General features: G+C 39.3%; 1 protein-coding gene across 10 annotated transcripts in view; it reads left to right on the forward strand.

Moving 5' to 3' along the window:
- EVI5 (ecotropic viral integration site 5) overlaps positions 1 to 22,395 on the forward strand; it is a 131,570-nt gene that overhangs the window by 9,447 nt on the left and 99,728 nt on the right. For 9 of the 10 annotated variants that reach the window (XM_039485077.1, XM_039485079.1, XM_039485080.1 and 6 more), the window contains exons 2-3: positions 14,502 to 14,731; positions 17,688 to 17,877. In XM_039485077.1, the coding sequence (XP_039341011.1) occupies positions 14,502 to 14,731; positions 17,688 to 17,877 (420 nt within the window). Of the gene's footprint in view, positions 1 to 9,094; positions 9,173 to 14,501; positions 14,732 to 17,687; positions 17,878 to 22,395 lie in introns of all 10 variants that reach the window. The other variant, XM_039485081.1, reaches the window with a different exon arrangement.

A 22,395-nucleotide genomic window follows, 5' to 3' on the forward strand; every position in this document is an offset into this window, starting at 1 on the left:
AATAATTGTACTGTAAATGCTTGTGGAGATAGGTCATGAATATTGTAAATGAATTAACAGGTAAAATTTAAATTCTAGTGCATTACAAAAAGACCAAAGGTGTGAACCCACGTCAACCTGCACTGTGGTCAGACTACTGATGCAGCATAACCTATATTTGAAATCTGCCCTGCTCTTGGTGAATAAACTGGCTTTCCACTAGATAGAGTGAATTCTACTACCTTTTGAAGTAGAAACTTACACATTTTAGCAGTAGGGTAGTAAGAGTTTTGATTTCAGCCTAGGGATTGTGATATGCAGACTAAGTATTGTAAAGATTGTTTCCCTGTAATTATGAACAGTTTATAAGTAAAACTGAGTTGTTTGGATGCTTTAACTGTTTCCATATTGCCAAACGTTGGAGTTTTTTAAAGTTACCAGCAGAATTCCTGGTTTACTAAGGCTTGTTTTGATAAGAATTTTCACCCTCAAATTACTGTTATGCTCCATCTTAATTCTGGTTTAATGAAGCTTTCTTGGAAATTCAACATGTGTGATTTGGTGGTATTTTCCCATTTGTACAGCACATAATTAAGGCTTATAAGTAAGTCTTGCTATGACTTTGGGAATGTCTTGCTGCATTCTTGATTTCCGTAGTAGCTATAGTTGTGTCTGTCCCAAAAATAAATTGACTAGAAGCAGCATTGTGGAAGTTAGTGGTTGAGTGAGAAGTGGGAAGAGACTATATTTTTGTAAATATCTGTTAGTGGTAAAGATTGAAAGTCCTCCCCTCTGATTTATATGATAAGTCTTTGGCAACTGATAAGACTTTAGTCATTTCCCCCAGAAATTCAAGTAAGATTTTATTGTCTTCAGTAGCACTGCAGTGTCTTGCAATCTGTTTCTTTAAACAGTTTTTACAGAAATGTCATTGGTCATCACTGATGGACTTATTCTTCCCACATCCTCTACCTCCGAAAGATCCCATGCCTTCAAAAATGCTCAACTTTACTCTTGTGAGTCTAAGTGTTTTTAGGATTGAGGTGTACCAGTGCAAAGAATCAAAGGGTGTAGTGTAGTTTCCATTTATGTCGTTGTGGCCTCTAAACTTCTCTTCACAATTCTGTCTACCTTTTTGTATCAGGCTGCAAAGTGGGGCCACTGCAGTGCAGGGCAGCTGTCTTTCTGGTTGTGGAGAACTTTAGCTCAAAATATTTAAGAATTTACCTAAGTCTATAAAAGGGAAGTGTTATGAGAATTTAGCTAAATTCCTTAAATGCACCACTGAGGAACTATTACTTTGTTTTCTTAAGGTTCAGAGAGAGACTACAAAGCATACAGTATTTGTTGTATTTTTAAATGTCTTGCTATTCACCTTAAAATGAAATGTGATCTGCCCAGATCACAGTATTTGTAAAGTAGTTAAGATATCTCATAGAGCTGGAAGGGACCCCGAAAGGTCATTGGGTCCAGCCCTCTGCCTTCACTAGCAGGACCAAGTACTGATTTTGCCCCAGATCCCTAAGTGACTCCCTTAAGGATTGAACTCTCAACCCTGGGTTTAGCAGGCTAATGCTCAAACCACTGAGCTATAAGCTATTCAATAATGCTGTTTAATTGCTAAAACACATACAAATTTCCCAATTCAGTGAAATGGGAAATTGATTAATTTAAAAGCAGTTCCTGGTACACCTACAATTAAGGATATCTAAGAATAAACCTGTTAAATGAATACCCTCTGTTTAACAAATGGAAAAATATGGCCAACTTAAGTGCAGCCATAAGCAGTTCTCTGGCTTTTTATGTAAAGAATAATACACAATCCAGAAATGTTCGTAGAAAAAATTTACAATTACATGAATGTAATCTGAGGTGTTGGTCTCCCTTTAGTATTCCTCTTTACTTAAACCTCCACTATGCTGTTACCTCTCTAGATTCCGTTATTAGAAACTCAGAGCCTCAACTCAACACCCCATATTATATGTGTAATAAAACAATTGCAATTAACCGATGGTATTATATAACTTGTGCTGATATAAATTAAAACACCCATTACTCAGTATAACTTATTTGCAGATACACATGATGCATAGTGGTGGTTATAATATATCTTTTACATCCTGGTTAAATATATACAGAATCTTGTAGTAGTTGATGAGAACACTCAGAACAGGAATTGTTTTATGAACTAAAAAAGCATGCAGATATGTCACACCACTAGCTGATATATTATGCTAGTAATTGCTCAGTTTGTTTTGTAACAGTGGCTGATGATGATATGGAATTGTAATATAGAGACAATCACATTAAATGATTACTATGAAAACCTTGTTACTGCATCTCATTAGTGAAAAGCAAATTGTATTCTGTAGACATTTTAATATCGCATCCATCATTCTGGTATCAGACTTCCAAAAAGCTCAAACTTAATAACATGACCTACTAACATGGCTTTAAAAGTCCTGATCTTTAAACTGACTGAAAGGATTTCATACTGAGGAAGACAGCAGTTTTCAGATACTTAAAGGAAATGTATATTTCCCCAAAGAAAGTTCATTAAAACTAGTTATGGTGGTTTGGGTGGGTGTCCACCCATACAAATCCTTACCTTAACTGGACATTTCCTTTATTTTATCATCCTTTAACATACCTTAATTCCCATACATCACATTAATCACTTTCACTAGCAGACTCTGCCCTTCTATAAAGTCCCATTCACCTTTGTTACAAACAATAACAATACAATACATATGGCACTTTCTTCATGCTTATACTAGATTGCAAAGCCTTAACTCTGACTTCAGCAGCATCAACATACATATCTGTTAGACGTGTATGGTGTGTTTTCCCATAGGTAAGTATGAGGTCTGAGTCTTGCAATGAAAGTGGTGGATCTGGTGTGTGGGAATTAGGGTCTATTAAAGGACACCTAAAATGGGTGTTTCCTTTTATTTTAAGGGGGACTATCTTGTTGTTGTTCTGTTTGGACACTACCTACCACAAAGGGATCCTGGTCCATGACTAGGGATCTTTGATGCTATGGGAATATATTTAATACAAGGCTACCATTAATCTGTCTCAGTTCTTTCTAGTGGAGGCTATGCAGAAGTATCTCATTTTTAAAGGATAGCAAAGCCTAATCTTTCTGGGAACAGTATGGCTAAGTGGATGAGACTTGATTCTGTCAAGGTAGAGACCTGGGTTTTACTCCCAGCTCTGCCAGAAAAGTGATTGTTGTGTGCCTTCTCTTACCCTAGTTACCATATCTGTTAAATTGGGGTGAGAAGGGGATGAAACTGGAAGTCTTGCTCAGTCATAAAAACTGAAGTATATAGTTAACACCACTCCAACCTCACACTCTGATCTGGCTTAAAAATAATTGGCTTCTGTTCTTATTTTTTGCCAAAGTTCTAATAACTTCCTCAAATTTATAAAACGTTTATAGTACAGGTGTGCAAAGACCAGAATTAGGATAAACACAAATACAAGGGGAGGGACATACAGTCTAAAACAGAAACAATGGAAGGGATGATCTCTCCCTTTTGGCAGACAAATAAAGTGACAAACTGACAGTTTTATTGCATGCTTTGGGATTTTGTTTAATTTTTAATTGAAGGTAGGGCGATTGGAAATGGCAGAAACAGGGTTAGTAAGAGCTAAACTTTCCTTTAAATGCTTTTTATGAATGGTTGTAGAAGTGGAGTATTCCATAACTATTGGAGTAAAATTAGGATTATTGTTGCCCCCAGTTTGGCTCTTTGGACTGTATTGATGTAATCTTGGCTTTATTTTCTTTTGACTTTAAGTGGATGAGACTGATCTCCTTCCAACTACTTAATTTTGTCTTCCCCAAAAAAGCTGATTATATCTTTCCTCTTCTTGTTCTTCATTCAGGCACTTGCAGTACATCATTCCAAGCCAAGATGTTTTTGATGTGTTTGCTTACATGGGAAATATTACTCAGCGGCATTGCAAGACTGTCTCTCTATAGTGATCATATTAGCTTTACTTTTTCTTAAGATCAACCTGGTTCTGTCTACGTTTATATTTGGAGGAATTGCAATACTTTGTCAAAGGCTTTGAAAATGCTAACTAATCAGTGCCTACAACATCCCGTGAGGTACATTATTAATCTTTATAATAATGCTGTGTGTATAAACTGAAGCAGCAATAATTTATGCCTTCACTGCAAGAGAGCATCCTCTATGATCTCTTGCAATCTGTATGATACATGCATATATGTGTTTAAAAGTCTTCAAAACCCCCATTTAGCTTATCTTTTTGTATGAAAGGTGCTACCCAAACACTGATATTGAAGCAGATTTGGTTTCTTAAAGCTGATCTTTAAATAAAGGAACATAGGTTTCCCTCCCCCCCCCCACCCCCAAAGTCCTTTGAATTGGAGGTGGGCAGACAAGTTCAGTTAAGGTAAACCAGTTTGAATCTTTTCTCAAGCTTAAATTAGGACCTCACTGTTCCCATGTGCCCTACTACCCCCATCTTGATACTTCTGCCTTTGGAGATCCTGCGGGGCTTGGCAGGATCTGCTCATATTTTTTTTTTTTTTGAATGAGTCTTGCTTATGAAAGTAGGGGATTCATAGCACTCTGTAGGAGAGCTTCTGAACACCTTGTTGTTAGGGTGGGTAAAAACCATACATTCCTTCTCCTCCTCAAATAGCCATCTCCTGCTGCCTCATGGCATTCAGCAGATCTTCCCTCTCAATATTAGACATAAAATGAGAGGGAAGATTTGACCATCTTGTGTTGGTGAAAGATGAGCTTTTGAGCTTACACAGAGATCTTATATCCATGGATATAAACTGGCCATCAGGAAGTTTAGACTTGAAATTAGACGAAGGTTTGTAACCATCAGAGGAGTGAAGTTCTGGAACAGCCTTCCAAGGGGAGCAGTGGGGACAAAAGACGTATCTGGCTTCAAGACTAAGCTTGAAAAGTTCATGGAGGGGATGTATGATGGGATAGCCTAATTTTGTCAATTAATTGATCTTTGACTGTTAGCAGTAAATATGCCCAGTGGCCTATGATGGGATATTAGATGGGGTGTGATCTGAGTTACTACAGAGAATTCTTTCCTGGGTGTCTGGCTGGTGAGTCTTGCCCACATGCTCAGGGGTTAGCTAATTGCCATATTTGGGGTCGGGAACGAATATTCCTCCAGTGCAGATTGGCAGAAGCCCTAGGGTTTTTTCGCCTTCCTCTTCAGGGTGGGGCAAAGGTCATGTGCTGGAGGATTCTCTGCCCCTTGAAGTCTTTTTAAAGCATGATTTTAGGACTTCAGTAGCTCAGACATAGGTTAGGGGATTGATACAGGAATGGGTGGGTGAGATTGTGGCCTGCATTGTGCAGGTCAGACTAGACGATCATAATGGTCCCTTCTGACCTTAAAGTCTATGATTCTATGATCATCTTCAGGTCACAAATTCCCAGCATTTGACTCAAGTTAGTATACAGGCTTTGATTATTTTTTTTAGATAATCTTTCCCTTGGAGTCTTGATAAGTTTTTCCAGAGCAAGCTGCAGGAATTTCAGAACGAAGGAGCCTATCTCCTACTGAGTGATACAGTCCAGCAAAGCTCACTTATTTCCTGTTGATAGATAGCCTACCCATCATTTTCCTTCCAGTGTTGAAGGTTTAGTTCTGATATTTTACTTCAAGAACACCCACACTTCCTCTAAACCACACTTCAGTTCCCTAGGAGTTGGTTGATCTCTAAGATAGATACTCCTGAGGACATTCTCCAAAAAATTAAAAATTGTGCCAAAAAATTATAAATTCTGCAAGTTTCATTGGTCAATAAATAAATGCAGAGGTTCCAGCATGGAAGTGGGGCTGCACAAATGTGAAAGATCACTCTGCAGCCTCCCTACCCCCCCACCCTTGGGACACAGGCTCAGTGGTGAGGCTGCACCAGACCCTGACACAGCACAAGGCTTGGGCCTGCCCCCGAAAAACCCTGGAGTTCTGCCCATCTGTACCAGGTGTGGGGCAGGCAGGATCCAAGTGTGGGGTTAGAGGATTCTGTGTGGGACAATCTGGGTGCAGGCAGCTCAGTGGGGGATATAGGTGTGGGGGGATCTGGATGCACAGAGGCTTGTTACGGGGGTTCCAGTTGCAGGGGCGAGAGAGGGGTCTCCTCAGGGGGGCCTGGGTGCTGGGGGAATGGGGCTTGGTGGACGGAGGTCTGGGTGCAGCTAGTTGGGGGTCAGTGGTGTGGATGTCTGGATGTTGGGGCTCAGAGTGGTGTAGTGGGGTGGGGGTTTGAGTGCAGGGAGCTCAGTGCGAGGTGGTCTGGAGTGCAGGGGGTCTGCATGCAGGGAGGCTCCAGATGTAGGGGTTGAGGTTCAGTGGGGTGGGGTTCAGATATGGAGGTCTTGGATGAGTCCTGGGTGTATGGGGTGAGGCTTGGTGGGGGCATCTGGGTATGGGAGATCCAGATGTATGGGAGTTGGGTGGATGGGGGAGCAACTCCCTATACGGTGAGCTCTCTCCCTGCAGTTGAGGAGTGATGGGTTCAGGAAGCAGGGAAGGATGCTGAGCTTCCTGCAGCTGTGGGAGGCTTCTGGGGGTGGGTCTGACACAGCCCTAGCCACTCCTTGCAGGGGAAGAAGTCCCATCCTCTCCCTTCAGCCCAGCCAGAATTAGCAGCTGATCCTGGCTCAGGGTAGGAGCCACTGGCTGGGGTGTCCCCAGCCCTATGGTGATTATCTCTCCACTGGCTGCTCCAGGTGCCTGAAACAATGTACCTGTGCAGCTAGGAAGTGGTGCTTGACTGCTCTTACAGCTTCCCTTTGCTTCCCTGTCAGAAAGTCATTTTTCTGCAGGGAAGCAAAGAAATCTGTGGGAGATATGAATTCTGCACCTGCGGAGTGGTGCAGAATCCCCCCAGGAGTAGATAGAGGATAAGCTCAAACCTTAGGTGCTCAGATACATAGCAAAAGGTCCAACATAAGAACCTACCTAGATGGATTACTTGGAGAGTGTGCAGTTCTTGTTTACATTGGACTCCCATTTGGGCTCCTTTACCATCCAGAGATATAACCTCAGACTGGCAGGTCCAAAGAAGGGCAGGTAAGAAGGAAGAGAAAAGATGAGAATAATATATTGGCTATAGCCTTTGAAATACGACTACAGGAAAATGTAGAATTAAACTGCAGGATATACCCATACCATACATGGGCCACAGGCCTATTAATAAGTTTCCCTGGAGGGGCAGCAGTAGGGTATATATGAAGGAACCATTTTTCTCCTCCGGACCATTTTTCCTTCAAAAAAGATGGGACTAGTGAGGCAGTTCCACTCACCCTCTCTAGGACTGGCAAAAAATGCCAGGCATATGCCTTTTCTTGGAGTCCGGCTGCCACAAAAGAATATTTGTTGATATTTCTTTTTAATCTCATTTCTTGTTGCTGATCATGTTACATTTACTGAATGAAAATTCACCGCACTGTGTGAGCTAGCCATTATCTGGCAGGCACTTAGCATGCTCGTTTACACGCTGCCTGTTCCTTCTGCGTGATTTCGAAGTCCTGAGTAGTAAGCACAACTTTGGCAGTGTGATATGGGTTGTGACAGATACCCATTTCCATACTGGGCTAAGTCACCAAAATATCACTTGAAACCATTTTTTCATGTCTCCGGGGCTGACTAGTTTGTTTCTTCCATAGGGGAAAGCAATATTTTAAGTTCACATCTATGCTATCATTGTTCTTGTTCTCATGTTTTGCTACAGATATTAAAAACTATATGTAAGGCCTTGGTTTTGTTGTTAAATGCTTTTCTTACATATTCTGTTCTTTAATGAGTTTTCAGTGAGGTGGAATGGCAAAACAGTAAGCAGTAAAAACCTTCCTTGAATGTTCCCATTTATAGCAAGTAGGCTATAACATGAGATAAATACATAAAAGCAGAGAAGAAAAGGTAAAATGGAAACATGATAAAAGTGCAGAAGATTCTCACAAGTCCATTAGCTATTTTGGTTTCATAAGCGTAAATATGGACCTAAAATTAGTGCTGACAAAGCCCTACAAGAGTCCAGTTTTAAAGTTCAGAAAATGAATTCAACTACTGTATTTGCGTGTGGTGTTGATTCAAGTAATAAAGCATTAACAGAATGCAGTTTAACTCTGCTTCAGTAGGTGGAGCCTCTAGGGTCCAAATAGATAAAACTATTTTTGACTTCATTGATGTAGATAAGTACAATAATATCCTTGTGTAAATGAATCTGGAATTAAAATAAAATTTTAATTCTATGCCGCCAATTCTAAACTGCTTTGAGCATCAATGTTTTCTAATTTGTATATTTTGCTAGTAATGTTCTTTGCAAGTCCTGTTAGTAGACACTGTAAATTAATAAAAATCAACTGCTGGAATTATACCATTTATTTACACTTGTGTGAGCCTTAGGTATTAAGTGTTTAATTGCTGCAGAATGCATGTGAAGATGGTAAAAAGGGTAATGTGGAAAAATCATGGGCTGCATTATGCTGTTTTCATAAACTGGTTTGCCTAGTTTTGTGTGTTCTGTAAGAGTTTTGTTGCACTTCACCTTTCATATCAGGATCTCAGTGTCTTATAAAAGCTGGGTAAGCATTATCCTCATTTTACAGATGGCTAAACTGAGATACATCAAAGTTAAGTGACTTGTCCAAAGCTGCAGTCAAGAGTTGAGCACTGAACGTGGGTCTTCAGTTTTCCAGTTTAATTCTCTAACCACTAGACTGTATTCTTGAGTTCAGCAATTTCTGCAACTAGTGAACTTTTGCAATGAAATATGCTCATTCAGTAGATCACTGTTTATATGTAAGATTCCCTTTTAATGCTAGCCCAACTGACAACAAAATGAAGTTCATAAGTTCTAGCATATGACTTGATTTTTGTGTTTTTGGGCTAGACAGGATTCCTATGGCTGAAATCTCAAAGCTTTTAATGTAATGTTTGACTTGCAAAGCAAGTAAAAGGTTTGAGGCTGACACGAAATAACTTTGGAATTTTTAGACATGCACTTTAACCTGCTGTGAAAGCACTGAATTTACTTGATCACTTAATAGTAACGTTGTAGTTCAGAAGAAATTGTAATTTGCTTTTCTTGCAGTTTGGAGTCTAATTGAAAGGAAGATGGCAAGGCAGCTTTGCATTTTACTTTAGCAACTTTTTTCCCCTCAGTTTAACTGTAAGTAACTTGTATATCTTTATATTTTGGATGAATTAAAGGCAGTGAATGAACATTGAATTTTACGTTTGTGTTCAAAAGCTATTCAGAATTAGTGACTAGTACTGTCAAGCCTTTGTTTAAACAATTACTACTTACACTTCTCAAATAGAATTTAGCCCTTATTATAGATGTGGGGCTGACATCTTTGAGAATGAAGTCACAGCCACAGACATTGTCAGAATAGGCTTCTCCATAGTGTCCTGTCAGTGTGCTGTGCTGTACTGTTCCCTTGGATGATGCACCTCTGGGGGGAAGTAGGTTGGCTCAGACACTCTACCTTGCAATTTTGACCTTTCTTGAGCTAAGGTGCTAATTTGTGTCAGTTATGACTGCAGCTTTTTTAATGTGGATGGTTCAGACTGGACTGAAAATGCTGCTTTATTCCATGTAGGCTACTTAACTGTAGTCTGATAGTAACAACTGACTTGAGTGGGGCTGGATTTGAGACACTTCAGTGGGGAATGGCTCCATATGGAATTCCAAATTCCTGAAACTGAGGGTTCCCAAACTTGACCCATGAGATGTGGTCCACATAACGAACATCTACCCTTTCATTCAAGATCGCTTTGCACTGCTGTGATCATTAGAGGAATCACTTGTATGGACTATTGTATTTGCAGCTGTTAATGATTCATCACCATATGACTGACTGACAAGTGCTGTGTGGACCACTAATGGAAACCATTGCCTGGAACACTATAGACAATTTAAACAGATTTTTAAACTAAACTCCTTGGCTTTTAGAACTAAGTTAACTGAAATCCCAATAAACATGAATGCACTCAAATTTTTAACAGGGAGCATTGGGTTGATCAAAGAATTCTGGTGGTGTTCCTAACTAATTCAGTTTGCTTTTCCTGATTAAGGAAAAGTGGAGCTCTTCAATGATATTTAAGGATGTTTATTGAAATAACTTGTTAGCACAATTTTCTCATTAGGTAACACAGCTTAAAATAACAAGAACAGCATAAGATGTTTTGGCTCTATGTTAATCTTAGAAATTTGTAATGATCTAACATTGTCCTAACTAGGACTGCAATATTAAAGCTTGAATCACCTTTTTTCGATAGGGAAACTTTTTTGAGCGCCTAGAGCCACTCCAAAATGTGGCCAGCTTTGCTTTTGTGGATGGACTCCGTAGTGTTACTATACTGCTTTTTGAAACTAAATTTCTTTTCATGGCTATAATGGACTTTTCTGATTGGTTTGAAGTAAGTTTATAGATACTAAACTTGCATAAATGTTTAAAATTACTCTAAATATGAAGATAATTATACTGGTGTTCTAGGGTTCTCAACAATTTTTTTGGTGGCCTCAGTGTGGCCACCAACTCCTTGCTGGTGGCCGCACTGACAATTTTTCCTAGAACACTTAATTAACTTTAGGAAAAACAAATATGCATATATACATGTCCAAATCATTGTAATTTATTTATGTATGGTTTTTTCAGACTCATTAATAAAATAATGTACAGTGATCTCTATTCTTTACTGGACCTAAACGGAATAGAAACACGAAGTGCTTTGCATGTTCTTGTCTTTTGTTGTTTTCTTCTGCTTTTTCGGTTGCTTTTTTTTTAAACTTGCTAGATAGTAAGTCTGCTGCTGTGAAAAGTGCTATTTGTATGTTTGTTAATATCACTTTTCATAGCAGCCTTACTCAGCCCCAGCAAGCCCGTGGACAAATTAAACCCTGGATGGAGAGGTGGGCAGGGAGGTCGCAGGGTCCAGGGATGATGGTGTGGGCGGTGAGCCTGGGACAAGAGCCTGCTACCGCATGGATGGAGCCCGAAGTCCTATGACCGAAGCCTGACCGCCCTGCCCCAGGAAAGTGGAGAATTCACCAGCTCCCTGCACCTCTAGCATTTGTCTTTCCAGAGTGGGACAGGCAGGCTGTGGCTGCAAGAAAAGCCCCTGGTGGCCACATTTGAGAAACATTGTAAGACGGGCTGTATGTGTGTTCTGCTATGTGCAAATTCAGATGCTTAACTTGTTTATGTTTATTGCATAACTGCAAATATACTTTGCAGTTGTATAAAGCCTCCAATTTGATATTCCAAAGTACATATATAATATAATGCATGTCGGTAAAAATGGGGAAATTGAAACTCAAAGATTAAATCACTTTCCCATGGTCACACTTCAAGTATAGAACCTATTCCAGACTTTTTCCTGTTCTTAACTACAAGTTGATCCTTCCCTTTGTTATCAAAAAGCAAGTTAAAGAATTATAGGGTCAAACTTCTGACAAAGAATTTTAGAAATCTTGGGTCTTACAGGTGGGAGATAAATGTAGAAAAATAACATTAAATGTAAAGCTCTGACATGGAGCTCTACCAACTTGGAATGGTTGTAACATAAATTTATAGGCAACAGTTACCAGCTGAGACAAGCGTTTGACACACTGGAGCCTTGATAGCTTGCCTATTCTTGCAGCTCAGTCACTGCAATGAGACAGTAACATCCCCACTGAATCTTTATTACCCTCATTGTCTCCTGAAATGACCTGGATTTGGAGGCCACAGCATCAGCGGGAAGGAAGAGTCTTGCATACAAAAACGCCTGGTGAACTTAATAGTCAATGTGACTTCAGTACTGGTCTGTCTCCCTGCTTTCCTCAGTATCCAAAGATGAGACTGAAGGACTTTCTTCTAATCATCTTTTGATGGAGGTGGATGCGTCTCTGGTAAAGGATATCTCCATGCTTCAAGCATAGGTGTTATGTTGGGCTTCCCTTACCAAGTCCTCAGCTCTAACCAGTCTTTATACCTAAGAAAAGGGCAAGTAAAATCTTTCCCAGTCAAGTTCCATCAGCATCTGCATGGTAGAAGTTTCATTAAATACATTTATATCCCTTATGGCTCAATTATAAGAGTGTAGCCAATGCAGTGTTGCCTTCCAGAGCTGGAACTGCTAGTGCCTCTTCTGCTCAGCTTTACCAAGCTGCAACAAAGTGAGAATTTACCAGTCTTGTCAATTTTCCCAGCTGCTGCTAAAACCTTATGGGCAGTAATCATTGAAACTAACAACTAAGTTAATTTTCACTCAGCTTTTTCCCCAGGCTGCAGCAAAAATGAGCCTAGGAATCAAAAAACCTTGGGTATGGTGTTGTGTAGCAGAGCTGCTAAAAGGCTCTACATTGGGAGGTGGGGAAGATGGGGATTTCCTTGTAAGAATTTTTACCCCTCACCTTTCCCATAACTGGAGCAGAGGTTTGTTTTTCACCAGATGTTGCTCCTAATTATTGGAAGACCCAGTCTTCTGGATCACTCTTTACTTAAGAGGTTTAGTCCTGTGGCTTCTGGATGTCTAGTCCAGTATTGAAGTGGTTCAGAGAACAAAGGAAATACTGATAGGAAAAGTTAGCAAACGGAAGTGTGGTGCAAATGAGATCTCTTGGGAGTTAGGGAACACAGTGTAGATGAGTAATATAAGGAAGTAGGGAAGAGAAGGAAAAGAGGAAACACTGACAACCGTGTGGGCAAAGACCCAACGATCCATTACAGGGAAGAGGAGGAAAGATGGTAGAACAAACACAAGATTACTTAACTTTGTTTTATTAAACACCAACCATGCTAAACAGTGTCAGCAGTTAAACTGCAAAGGATGTGGCTTTGAGCACACAAATGCACAGAATTACAATGCCTGTGTAGACAAGAGGGCTTGTCTACATGGAGACACTCAAGAAAATTTATCAGAATTAACTAAAGGTGTGAATTCAAAGTGGATTAGTTAAACTGCATTAAATCCCTGTGTGGGTACTGTCATTCAGAATTAAAGTAGCCTTAATTTGGTTTAGCTTAATTCACTTTGGAAGCAATCTTTGCTTTCGATCAGGCTTTTTTTCAAATTGTAAAACTTCCCCACTGCACAACTCAATGTATATTGATTTGAAATGTGGTACTTAGCAAAAGAAACATGGTTTATGACATTGTACAGTTTGCCAGTCCAGCCTCTAAGGAAGGGCTGCCTATCAGCTACTGCTAAACCTGAAAATCTGAAGTCTGCCTTAAAACATGTGGCTTTTTGTCATCCAACAGATGAAATGGAAGTTGTCTGTTTTAAATTACACTTGAATGAAAGATCTCAGGGAGTGGGATGGAACATTTTCCTTGTGGTTCTAATTGTTTGATATGTTTGCTATAAGCTGGTATTATTGGGTAAGCTGTATTTCACATGATTTGTTCATGCCAACCTGTCAATGTAAGGAATTCTACATATGTCAAAATAGGTAGTTTTCGGCAGTGTGACTTGAAATAATTTCTTCTTCAGTCTACTGTTCTCCTTGACAAACCTTGACTTGTGTCAGCTATCTTTGTTCTGCATTTTCAGATGTGGCCCAAGTTTTCTTCAGGTAGACAACTTGGATATGGGTTAGGCTTGCCAGTAGTCTAGATATTCTGTGGCTGAGGAAGTGATCCACTGCAGAAAATAGTATAAAACCTCTTGCATTCCTTCAGTGGTAGAGCTTCAAGGAAGTTTTTGGACTAGGCCTCTGATTTTTTTGGATCAGTTTCCTTTGCTTTTTTCTGAGAAGTCTAGCTCAGGGTTTTCCCAAGTAGTCCTTCCCTAACCCACTTGTGGGAGTAGACTTGTGTTGTATTCTAGAATCTAGATTCATTTCAAAATGACTATTTCATTCCCCACTGTTAGAGATCTCAGGATCATTTTATCTTTGATTTTTAGCTGTGGTTCTTGTTGACTTTTAGCCAAACTTCCAGCCAGTCCCTCTTTGAGATTAGAGAGGGTACTGAGAGCAAAAGAAAAATTAACATCTGTGGTACTTACTCATAAATTCCTTCTGGTGCATGTCAGTCCTCAGGTAAAATTCTTGTCAGAGGCATTTTACCTGCTTTACTTGATTTCGGCACTACTATTTTTATCAAGAGATTTTGAGAGGATCTCACTACTTGTGTCAGAGGTACAAGGTGGTTCTGGATCCAGAGGCACTACACAGAAAAGACTAACCCTGTGGGTATCTTTGGGTAGTTTCCTTGATATCCTTTTGGTGAATCTGTCGCATACTTTATATATTTGTTCTCATGTAGCATCTTAACATAATCCCATACCTTTCTCTTGGACTGCTTCCAACAACTTTGGTAATTCTGGGAAACAGGATAACCTTTAGTCATACTCTTTAGAAGGTGCAAAATACATGACAGACACTTCAGTTTATTTGTAGAATATAGCTAGCCCACTAAATACCTTTTTCCACTGGTTTGAGTGGGCCTGCTGATCAGTCTACAAAAATAACCTCTATTATCCCGTTTTCCTTTTGTAATTTGCAGGTGGCGACAGACAAGGTTGCAGGAAAGCTGAGTTCTACTCTCTCATGGGTGAAGAACACTGTATCGCATACTGTCAGTCAAATGGCCAGTCAGGTGGCAAGTCCATCTGCCTCATTACACACTACATCCTCCTCTACCACTCTTTCTACTCCAGCGCTATCACCATCCTCACCAACACGGTTGAGTCCAGATGATTTAGAATTATTGGCTAAACTAGAGGAACAGAACAGGTGAGTTGGGGAAATGTGGCTTTCATATTTTGCTCTTGAAATTGTAAAATGAGAACCAAAATAGACTTATTAAAATTATAGCAGAGAACCCATTAAAAGTGATTGGTTTTTCCTGGACCAATATTTGACTCAATTTAAAACTGCTAGCTGCAAGGAAAAGAATGTGTATTTTAAATATTCTTAATCTGAGATCTGAAAAAGCAGATGCTTTTTTAAAACCTCTAAAACATTTGTTACCTTTTCTAGCTTTATAGAAATCATTAAATGTTTCTAGAATTATACCGACAACTGATGCTGGAGCCCATGAGATTCTGGGATACAGTTTAAGGAGGGGAGTCTCAAGTCCTGATGCTTTCACCTAACCTGTTCCTTGGTTTGTGATATACTAATGCTGGTTTTTTAAACCTATATGAAAGGGTGCAGACTTGTGACTCCTAAACAGTCTAGTTTTATCCTTCTCTGCTCACTGGGGGCTTGTCGAGAAAAGCCCCCAATGAGCCAGGATACAAAGATTTTTTTTAAAGGGTGATCAGTAGCATCTCAGACCTCTAGTTGTCCAATTATCTGGTTTTAGTCAGGCCTTTTGGTAAACCTTTCTCTAAGCAGTTTATCTCATGAACTGTGAATTGTGGTCAGAGGTCCAGACCTTCTGTTTCAGTAAAGTTGACATTTTAAGAACATGCTTTTTATTTAATTCCGTAAAACAGCACTTGGTTTAAAGACATGGGCATTTCAAGTCTGAATAAATTAATTTAGCAAACAGTTTTCAGACAGCTTTCAAAACTTTCCATAAATGGAATAATCTTATCCCCCTCGCGTCTTGTTTTTACAGGTTGGATTGGAGTATTTCTCCTTGTCTCTTGAAAACAGGCCATTTATTTTAGCTATAGTGAAGCTTATATACATTTCACTAGAACTCCATTATTGGTTATGACACACTCAATAGGCGATAAGGAGTCCCATTGCTTATCTTCCTTCAAACAGTTCACACCAAGCCTGCTTTTTCACATCAAGATTACACTTTTTCAAGGAGAGAGTTGATGCACTTATCTTGAAAGCTGCTGTGTATTGTGTCACAACTTTTTGAATCTGCTACTTTTTTTTAAACCAGAACAGCTCTTTGGAAGTAAAGAATTGAACTCTGAACCCAGGAAGCCATACTTGTTTCTGCTCGCCAGACAAATTGCCGCTGGTGATATCTTTAAATTCAGATTTCGTTGTCTGTGTGGGAGAGAAACTGGCCTACACATGAAGATGGGGATATAGGTGAATTAAACAGTTCAGGCTATAGTGAAAGAACCCAAAGGACAAGTGACACAAGGAAACTTAAACTTCCTGCAACCAAATTATATGGTTTTAACCTCTAAGTTAGCAAAACTATCTACTTTTTATTGAAGGCCTCCTAAGAAGTGTATTGGAGTGGTGCAGTCCAAAGGATCTGTTTGTGGATAGTAAATCATTGATAGGGTTTTACATGAATCTAAGCAGTTTGTATTCTGTGTTTAGTGACTACTTACAATATAAAGAAACTACATGTTACAAATCTGAGGGCAATGGATTCAGTAAGGTAAGGTTCAAATTATAATAGAAATTTAGTAGAATTTCTTAGAAGCTGAGGAAGAAAACCTAGATTGTCAAAACCTTAGGTTTTGCAATCTTAAAATGTTTGTTCTGTGCTTTAAAAGTACATATAGCTCTTCTCTCTGACGGTATTTGGAGTCTGATCGTGTTTAGCCTGGTGCGTGTTGAGAAAAGCAGTTCTAGTTTTTAAGTCTGTAGTGGTATGTGGTAGGTTAGGCTTGTAGAAGTTTCAAAATGCATTTTCATGTGTACACAATACAACTGGCTAGTGATTCTGTTCATCTCAGCTTTTGAGGTTTTTTTTCTTGTGAAAATGAGACTTTTTGTTTCCATTAATTGGGGCTAAATTCAGATTTAAACTTCTGGGACCATTGAGGTTAAAGGCACACACTACTACTTTAAGCCTTTTGTTCAAAAGCTGAAAATAATAAAACTGCAAAGATCACACTTGTAAGATGTTGCTTTTTAAACACATTCTGATACATGCTTTGTTTACACAGTACTTAGGATTTTTTATAAATGCTAATGGGCAGGAGCAGAGAAGGGGAAAGACAATGTAAATATCTGAATTAAATGTTTGTTCTATCTGAGAACCTGAATGTGTAGGTGCACTGAGATTTATGCACATACATGGTCAATACTGTGCAGAAGTTTATAATTTCCTGAAAAAAATTAACGACTCAACCTCACCAATATGGTGGTTGGATGCTACTTTTTAGCACAGGGACATCAGAATTTACTTGACTCATGGCTTAGCTTTCATAGCTGCCCCCCTTTCCTATAAATACAGCTCCAGTGCTAAGTGAATATGGAACATAGTACACCATCTCCTAGACTTCAAAGTGTAGTCTGATATCTTGCTTCCTATCCAGTACCTAGACTGAAGTAAATGGATATATTACATGGTTCGTTGTTACTTGAAGATAGGTAGATCTTAAGGCCCAGTGCCTGCTGCCCCTGAGCTTTTCACAAAATCAGTAGCCAACAGGAAGCAGGTGATGAATCCAGGCTCAATATTTAGTCTTTCTGTCTGGAGGGGCCCAGAGGAATAAGGGCACAGCTACACTAGCGTTTACAGCAATGCAGCTGCATTAGTGCAGGTGCGCCAGTGTAAGCTCCCTAATGTAGGCACTGTAAGCCAACAGGAGAGAGTTCTCCTGTTGGCTTAACTAAAACGCTCACAGGCTGGGAGTAGTTGTCATTTCATTTACAATTTTTATTACAAAAACATGTTAAGTAAAACAGTATGAATGAATGGATTTGTTGGATACATTCTATGAAGAGAGGGTGAAAGTTATCTCCTTTGCATCATTATTGATGATCGAATTGTTTAATCTAATATGGTTAGTACTGTAACTAGCTTTGTATGTTGCAGACTGTTGGAGACAGACAGCAAATCTTTGCGTTCAGTAAATGGGTCAAGAAGAAATAGTGGCTCCTCCCTTGTATCTAGTTCATCAGCTTCTAGCAACCTCAGCCATCTCGAAGAAGACTCCTGGATTCTGTGGGGAAGAATTGTAAATGAATGGGAAGATGTATACAAAAAGAAAGAAAAGCAAATTAAGGTATTAGTCAGTATTATAGGACACTTTTTTTATAGTGCAATGCAACTGGTGCTATTTTGGTTTATTCTCCAATTGGTCTTCCATGTTTTTTGGAAAATAAGTGATAGAAACTAGGGCTATCAATTAATTGCAGTTAACTCATGCGATTTAATTTAAAAAAGGTTAATTGTGATGTTAAACAATAGAATACCAATTGAAACTTATTAAATATTTTTGGATGTTTTTCTATGTTTTCAAATATCTATTTCAGTTACAACACAGAATACAAAGTGTACAGTGCTCACTGTATATTTTGATTACAAATATTTGCCCTGTAAAATGAGAAACAAAAGAAATGGTATTTTTCAATTCACCTCATACAAGTACTATAGTGCAATCTCTTTATCATGAAAGTGAAACTTACAAATATAGTTTTTTTTTGTTACATAACTACACTCAAAACTAAAACTGTGTAAAACTTTAGAGCTTAAAGTCCACTCAGTCCTATTTCTTGTTCAGCCAATTGTGAAGAGAAACAAGTTTGTTTACATTTATGGAAGATAATGCTGACCACTTCTTAATTACAATGTCACATGAAAGTGAGAACAGGTGTTCACATGGCACTGTTGTAACTGGAGATGCAAGATATTTACGTGCCTGATGCGCTAAAGATTCATATGCCTCTTTGTGCTTTGGCCATCGTTCCAGAGGACATGCTTCCATGCTGATGATGCTAGTTTAAAAAAAAATACATTAATTAAATTTGACTGAATTCCTTGGGGAGAATTGTATTTTTCCTTCTGTTTTACCTGCATTCTCCATATATTTCACGTTATAGCAGTCTCGGATGATGACCCAATACATGTTCATTTTAAGAACACTTTCACTGCAAATTTGACAAAATGCAAAGAAGATACCAATGTGAGATTTCTAAAAATAGCTACAGCACTCAACTCAAGATTTAAGAATCTGAAGTGCCTTCGAAAATCTGAGAGGGATGAGGTGTGGAGCATGCGTTCATAAGTCTTAAAAGAACACTCCGATGCAGAAACTACAGAACCCAAACCACCAAAAAAGAAAATCAACTTTCTGCTGGTGGCATCTGATTCAGACAATGAAAATGAACATGCATTGGTCCACGCTACTTTGGTTCGTTATCGAGGAGAACCAATCATCATGTACGCGTATCCTCTGGAATGGTGGGTTCTTGTTTACAATGTCACCTGAAAGTCAGAAGTGGGCAGCATTATCTTCTGCAAATGTAAACAAACTTGTTTATTTGAGTGATTTGCTGAACAAGAAGTAGGACCGATTGGACTTTTAGGCTCTAAAGTTTTACATTGTTTTATTTTTGAATGCAGGTTTTTTGTATATAATTTTACGTTTATAAGTTCAGCTTTCATGATCATGAAAGGTTGCACTACAGTATTTGTATTAAGTGAATTGAAAAATACTATTTCTTTTATTTTTTACAATGCAAATATTTGTAATAAAAATAAATAGAAAATGAGCACTGTACATTTTGTATTCTGTGTTGTAACTGAAATGAACATCTGAAAAATGTAGAAAAGAAATCAAAAAATATTTAGATAAATGGTGTTCTATTGTTTAACAGTGTGATTAATCACGATTAATTTTTTAATTGCTTGACAGCCCTAATAGAAACTTCTAACTTGATCTTTTCATTCTGAAAATCAATTCTATTTGTGAGCTAGCAGACTTGTATGCCCCATCTGTCTTTATGTAATGCCAGATATATTTAGTACGTCCAGAATATTGAACATTTTCAATGAAATCTGCCATTGGAAATGCACTGCAAACTAGGAAAGATTCCTCAGTTCCTTAATCGTATTTCTGAAGACAGAATATACTTCATGTTCAGAGCCTGTGCTACTTATGTAAGGGCATGTGACAGAGCATCATTTGTGCAGATGAGGATACTTCAGATCTCTCACACAACATCTGTCAAAGACTAGAAAGCCCACTTGTCTGAGGCAAGTAGGAATCTTTTTTTCCTGGCAAGTGCAAGCAGTTTTGCAGACTTAAAATTAGGTTTCTAGCACCTTATAGATGCAAATATAACTTCAAACTATGATCAGCATAAACCAATGCAGTGTTGCCTTCCCAGGGAGAACTGACCAGTGTCTTGTCAGTTTTGCTGCGTCTGTCAGTTTCACTACTGTACATAGGGCTCTGTACAAGAATCAGGTCAGTTTTATTCCACTGATGTTTGATCTCTGCTGCACAGCTGTGTGCTGGAGCTCTTCAGTGGGGAGGAGAACTCACAGGGGGTCTGTGGGAGGAATACAATAGCTTAAGATGCCTTACCACTACTATCCATGCAGCAGCCAAAAGGACAAGAGAGGAAGAGAGGATGGTTTTCTTTTCTAACAGTCAGAATATTTTGGCGGAAGGAGGGATCTGTTAATGTCTGTTTAATAGATAACTGATGCTCAGGGGCTCCTTACTTTGTAGGGTTCAGGGAGAGCTGCTTTCCTGGTGGGGTGGGGGGAAATAATTTATTAACTAGGCATTGGCCTGTGACAGTTGGATCTGGCCAGAAATTGATATGGAAGATGGCAGGTAGGCTTAGTTTTGCTAGATGTTGAGTAACTTCCAAGTCCCATGGGGAGCAGAGATGGAGAGCAATTAGTGTGTGTAATTTGAGATGGCTGTGAAGAAAGAACATAACATGGAAAGTGAAAGAAAGATTTGAGGTCAGAGAAAAGAAGGAAAAGAGGAAACAGACTGTTTCTGCTCACACAGCAAAGACAGCTTGTGAAAAGGTACCCATAATAGATCATGGAAAGAAAGCGATTTGAAGTCAAGAGGAGGGAAGACTAGACAAAAGCAAGAGACTGTAGTAAGTAGGGCATCTGAGTAGGATTCGGTGAAAATATGTGTGTGTCACATACTCTAATGTCAAACGGTTTTTGTGGTATTTTCGCCAATTATAAAACTAGTCAAAATACTATTTCAGGGAACATAGTCAACAAATTTAACGAATGTTAGTGGAATATCTTTTCAGTGAGTTTTCTTTTGCTGTTCAGCCAGCTCTACTAGTAAGTTACACTTTTAAAACTAATAAGATGGATTATCAATTTTACAATTAAATTCAGTGTAGAACAGTATGCAACAGCTTCCCATTAATGCCAGTGGGCATTGCTTTCTCTGAAGAGATGTCTTCAGATTTGGCTACAAAGGCTGCCCTTGGGCTTGTAGACTTGGGGACATTTTTGAAACTCTGAACATAAACATATGGTACATTATTTTTCAGACAGGTTGATGTATGTTCCATCCTTGGCACTTTCATCCACCTCAAAGCATGGACCTGGACATAATTCTGAAAGGTGACCTTAGGGGTTATACCTTTCCGTACCCCTAGCATGCATAAAGAATGATGCTGTGCCTGTTACCGAGTGCAGTATTTTCCTGGCATATAGCCCAGGTACCACTACTGTTTCTTTAGGTGTGTAGGAAGAGTTAATCTTTGTTACCTATGTAGGTATGCTCTACAAGGTAACTTAATTCAGTGGAGATGAAGAGTTAACCCTCCTCTGCCACATTGAGTGAGAGATGTAGGGGATTGAGGGTGGGGCATTGTTGGGAAGCAATACCTGGAGGCAGCTTTTGGGAGTTTAGGGGCACAGTTATCACATGGGAGCAGGGATGGGGGGGGGCATGTCATAAAGGACTTTTATGAGCTGATGGGAGCATAGCTGGTTCAGAGAGTTAAAGTTCTGCTCCCTGAATCAGCAAGGGATCATCAGTAGAGCTACTAAGGCTGTGGCTACACTTAGCACTTCAAAGCGCTGCGTGTAGTCAAAGCACCAGCACTGGGAGAGAGCTCTCCCAGCGCTGTCCGTACTCCACCTCCCTGTGGGGAATAACGGACAGCGCTGGGAGCGGGAGCGCGGCTGGGGCTTTGACCACACTGGCGCTTTGCAGCACCGCAATTTGCAGCGCTGGAGAGGGTGTGTTTTCACACCCTGCTGCAGCGCTGCAAATTTGTAAGTGTAGCCAAGCCCTAAGATACTGCTAAAGTGGAGCTCCAGAGGGGCATTGTTTCCTTAAGGAGATTAAAGGGGAGTTTACTGCTGTAGATCTACAGAACAGCTCCTGCTGTAGTGAAGGTTCTTTGTTAATTACATTCCTTTCCTTGTTGACTTCACCAAGAAACTGTGTAATTGTTTTTTAAATTGTTACTTTTTAAGCCCTGTCCTTGCCCTTGGAAACTCCCAGAAGAGACAATGCTGAGAATGATTTTATGTATGTCTTTTTTTTGACAAATAGAGAGGCAGTCTTTGAAAACTTTAACATGAAGCTAAATTGAAGGTCTTGAAATTAAAAGTACCAGCTCAACTTTCATAAAAGACTTGGACAAATGATAATTACTGAGACTTATCCCTTAAATTAATAGAGGGTTACCTGCAAGGGTGTTTGAAATAGCATTGTAACGAGGTCCTGGTTTCAACCTTAACTATAGAGACGTTTCTACTTCTCCATATTTCTTATTTAATAAACTTACATTAATGACAG

The sequence above is a fragment of the Mauremys reevesii genome, linkage group 8, assembly GCF_016161935.1.
Source record: "Mauremys reevesii isolate NIE-2019 linkage group 8, ASM1616193v1, whole genome shotgun sequence".
NCBI classification, from domain to species: Eukaryota; Metazoa; Chordata; order Testudines; family Geoemydidae; genus Mauremys; species Mauremys reevesii.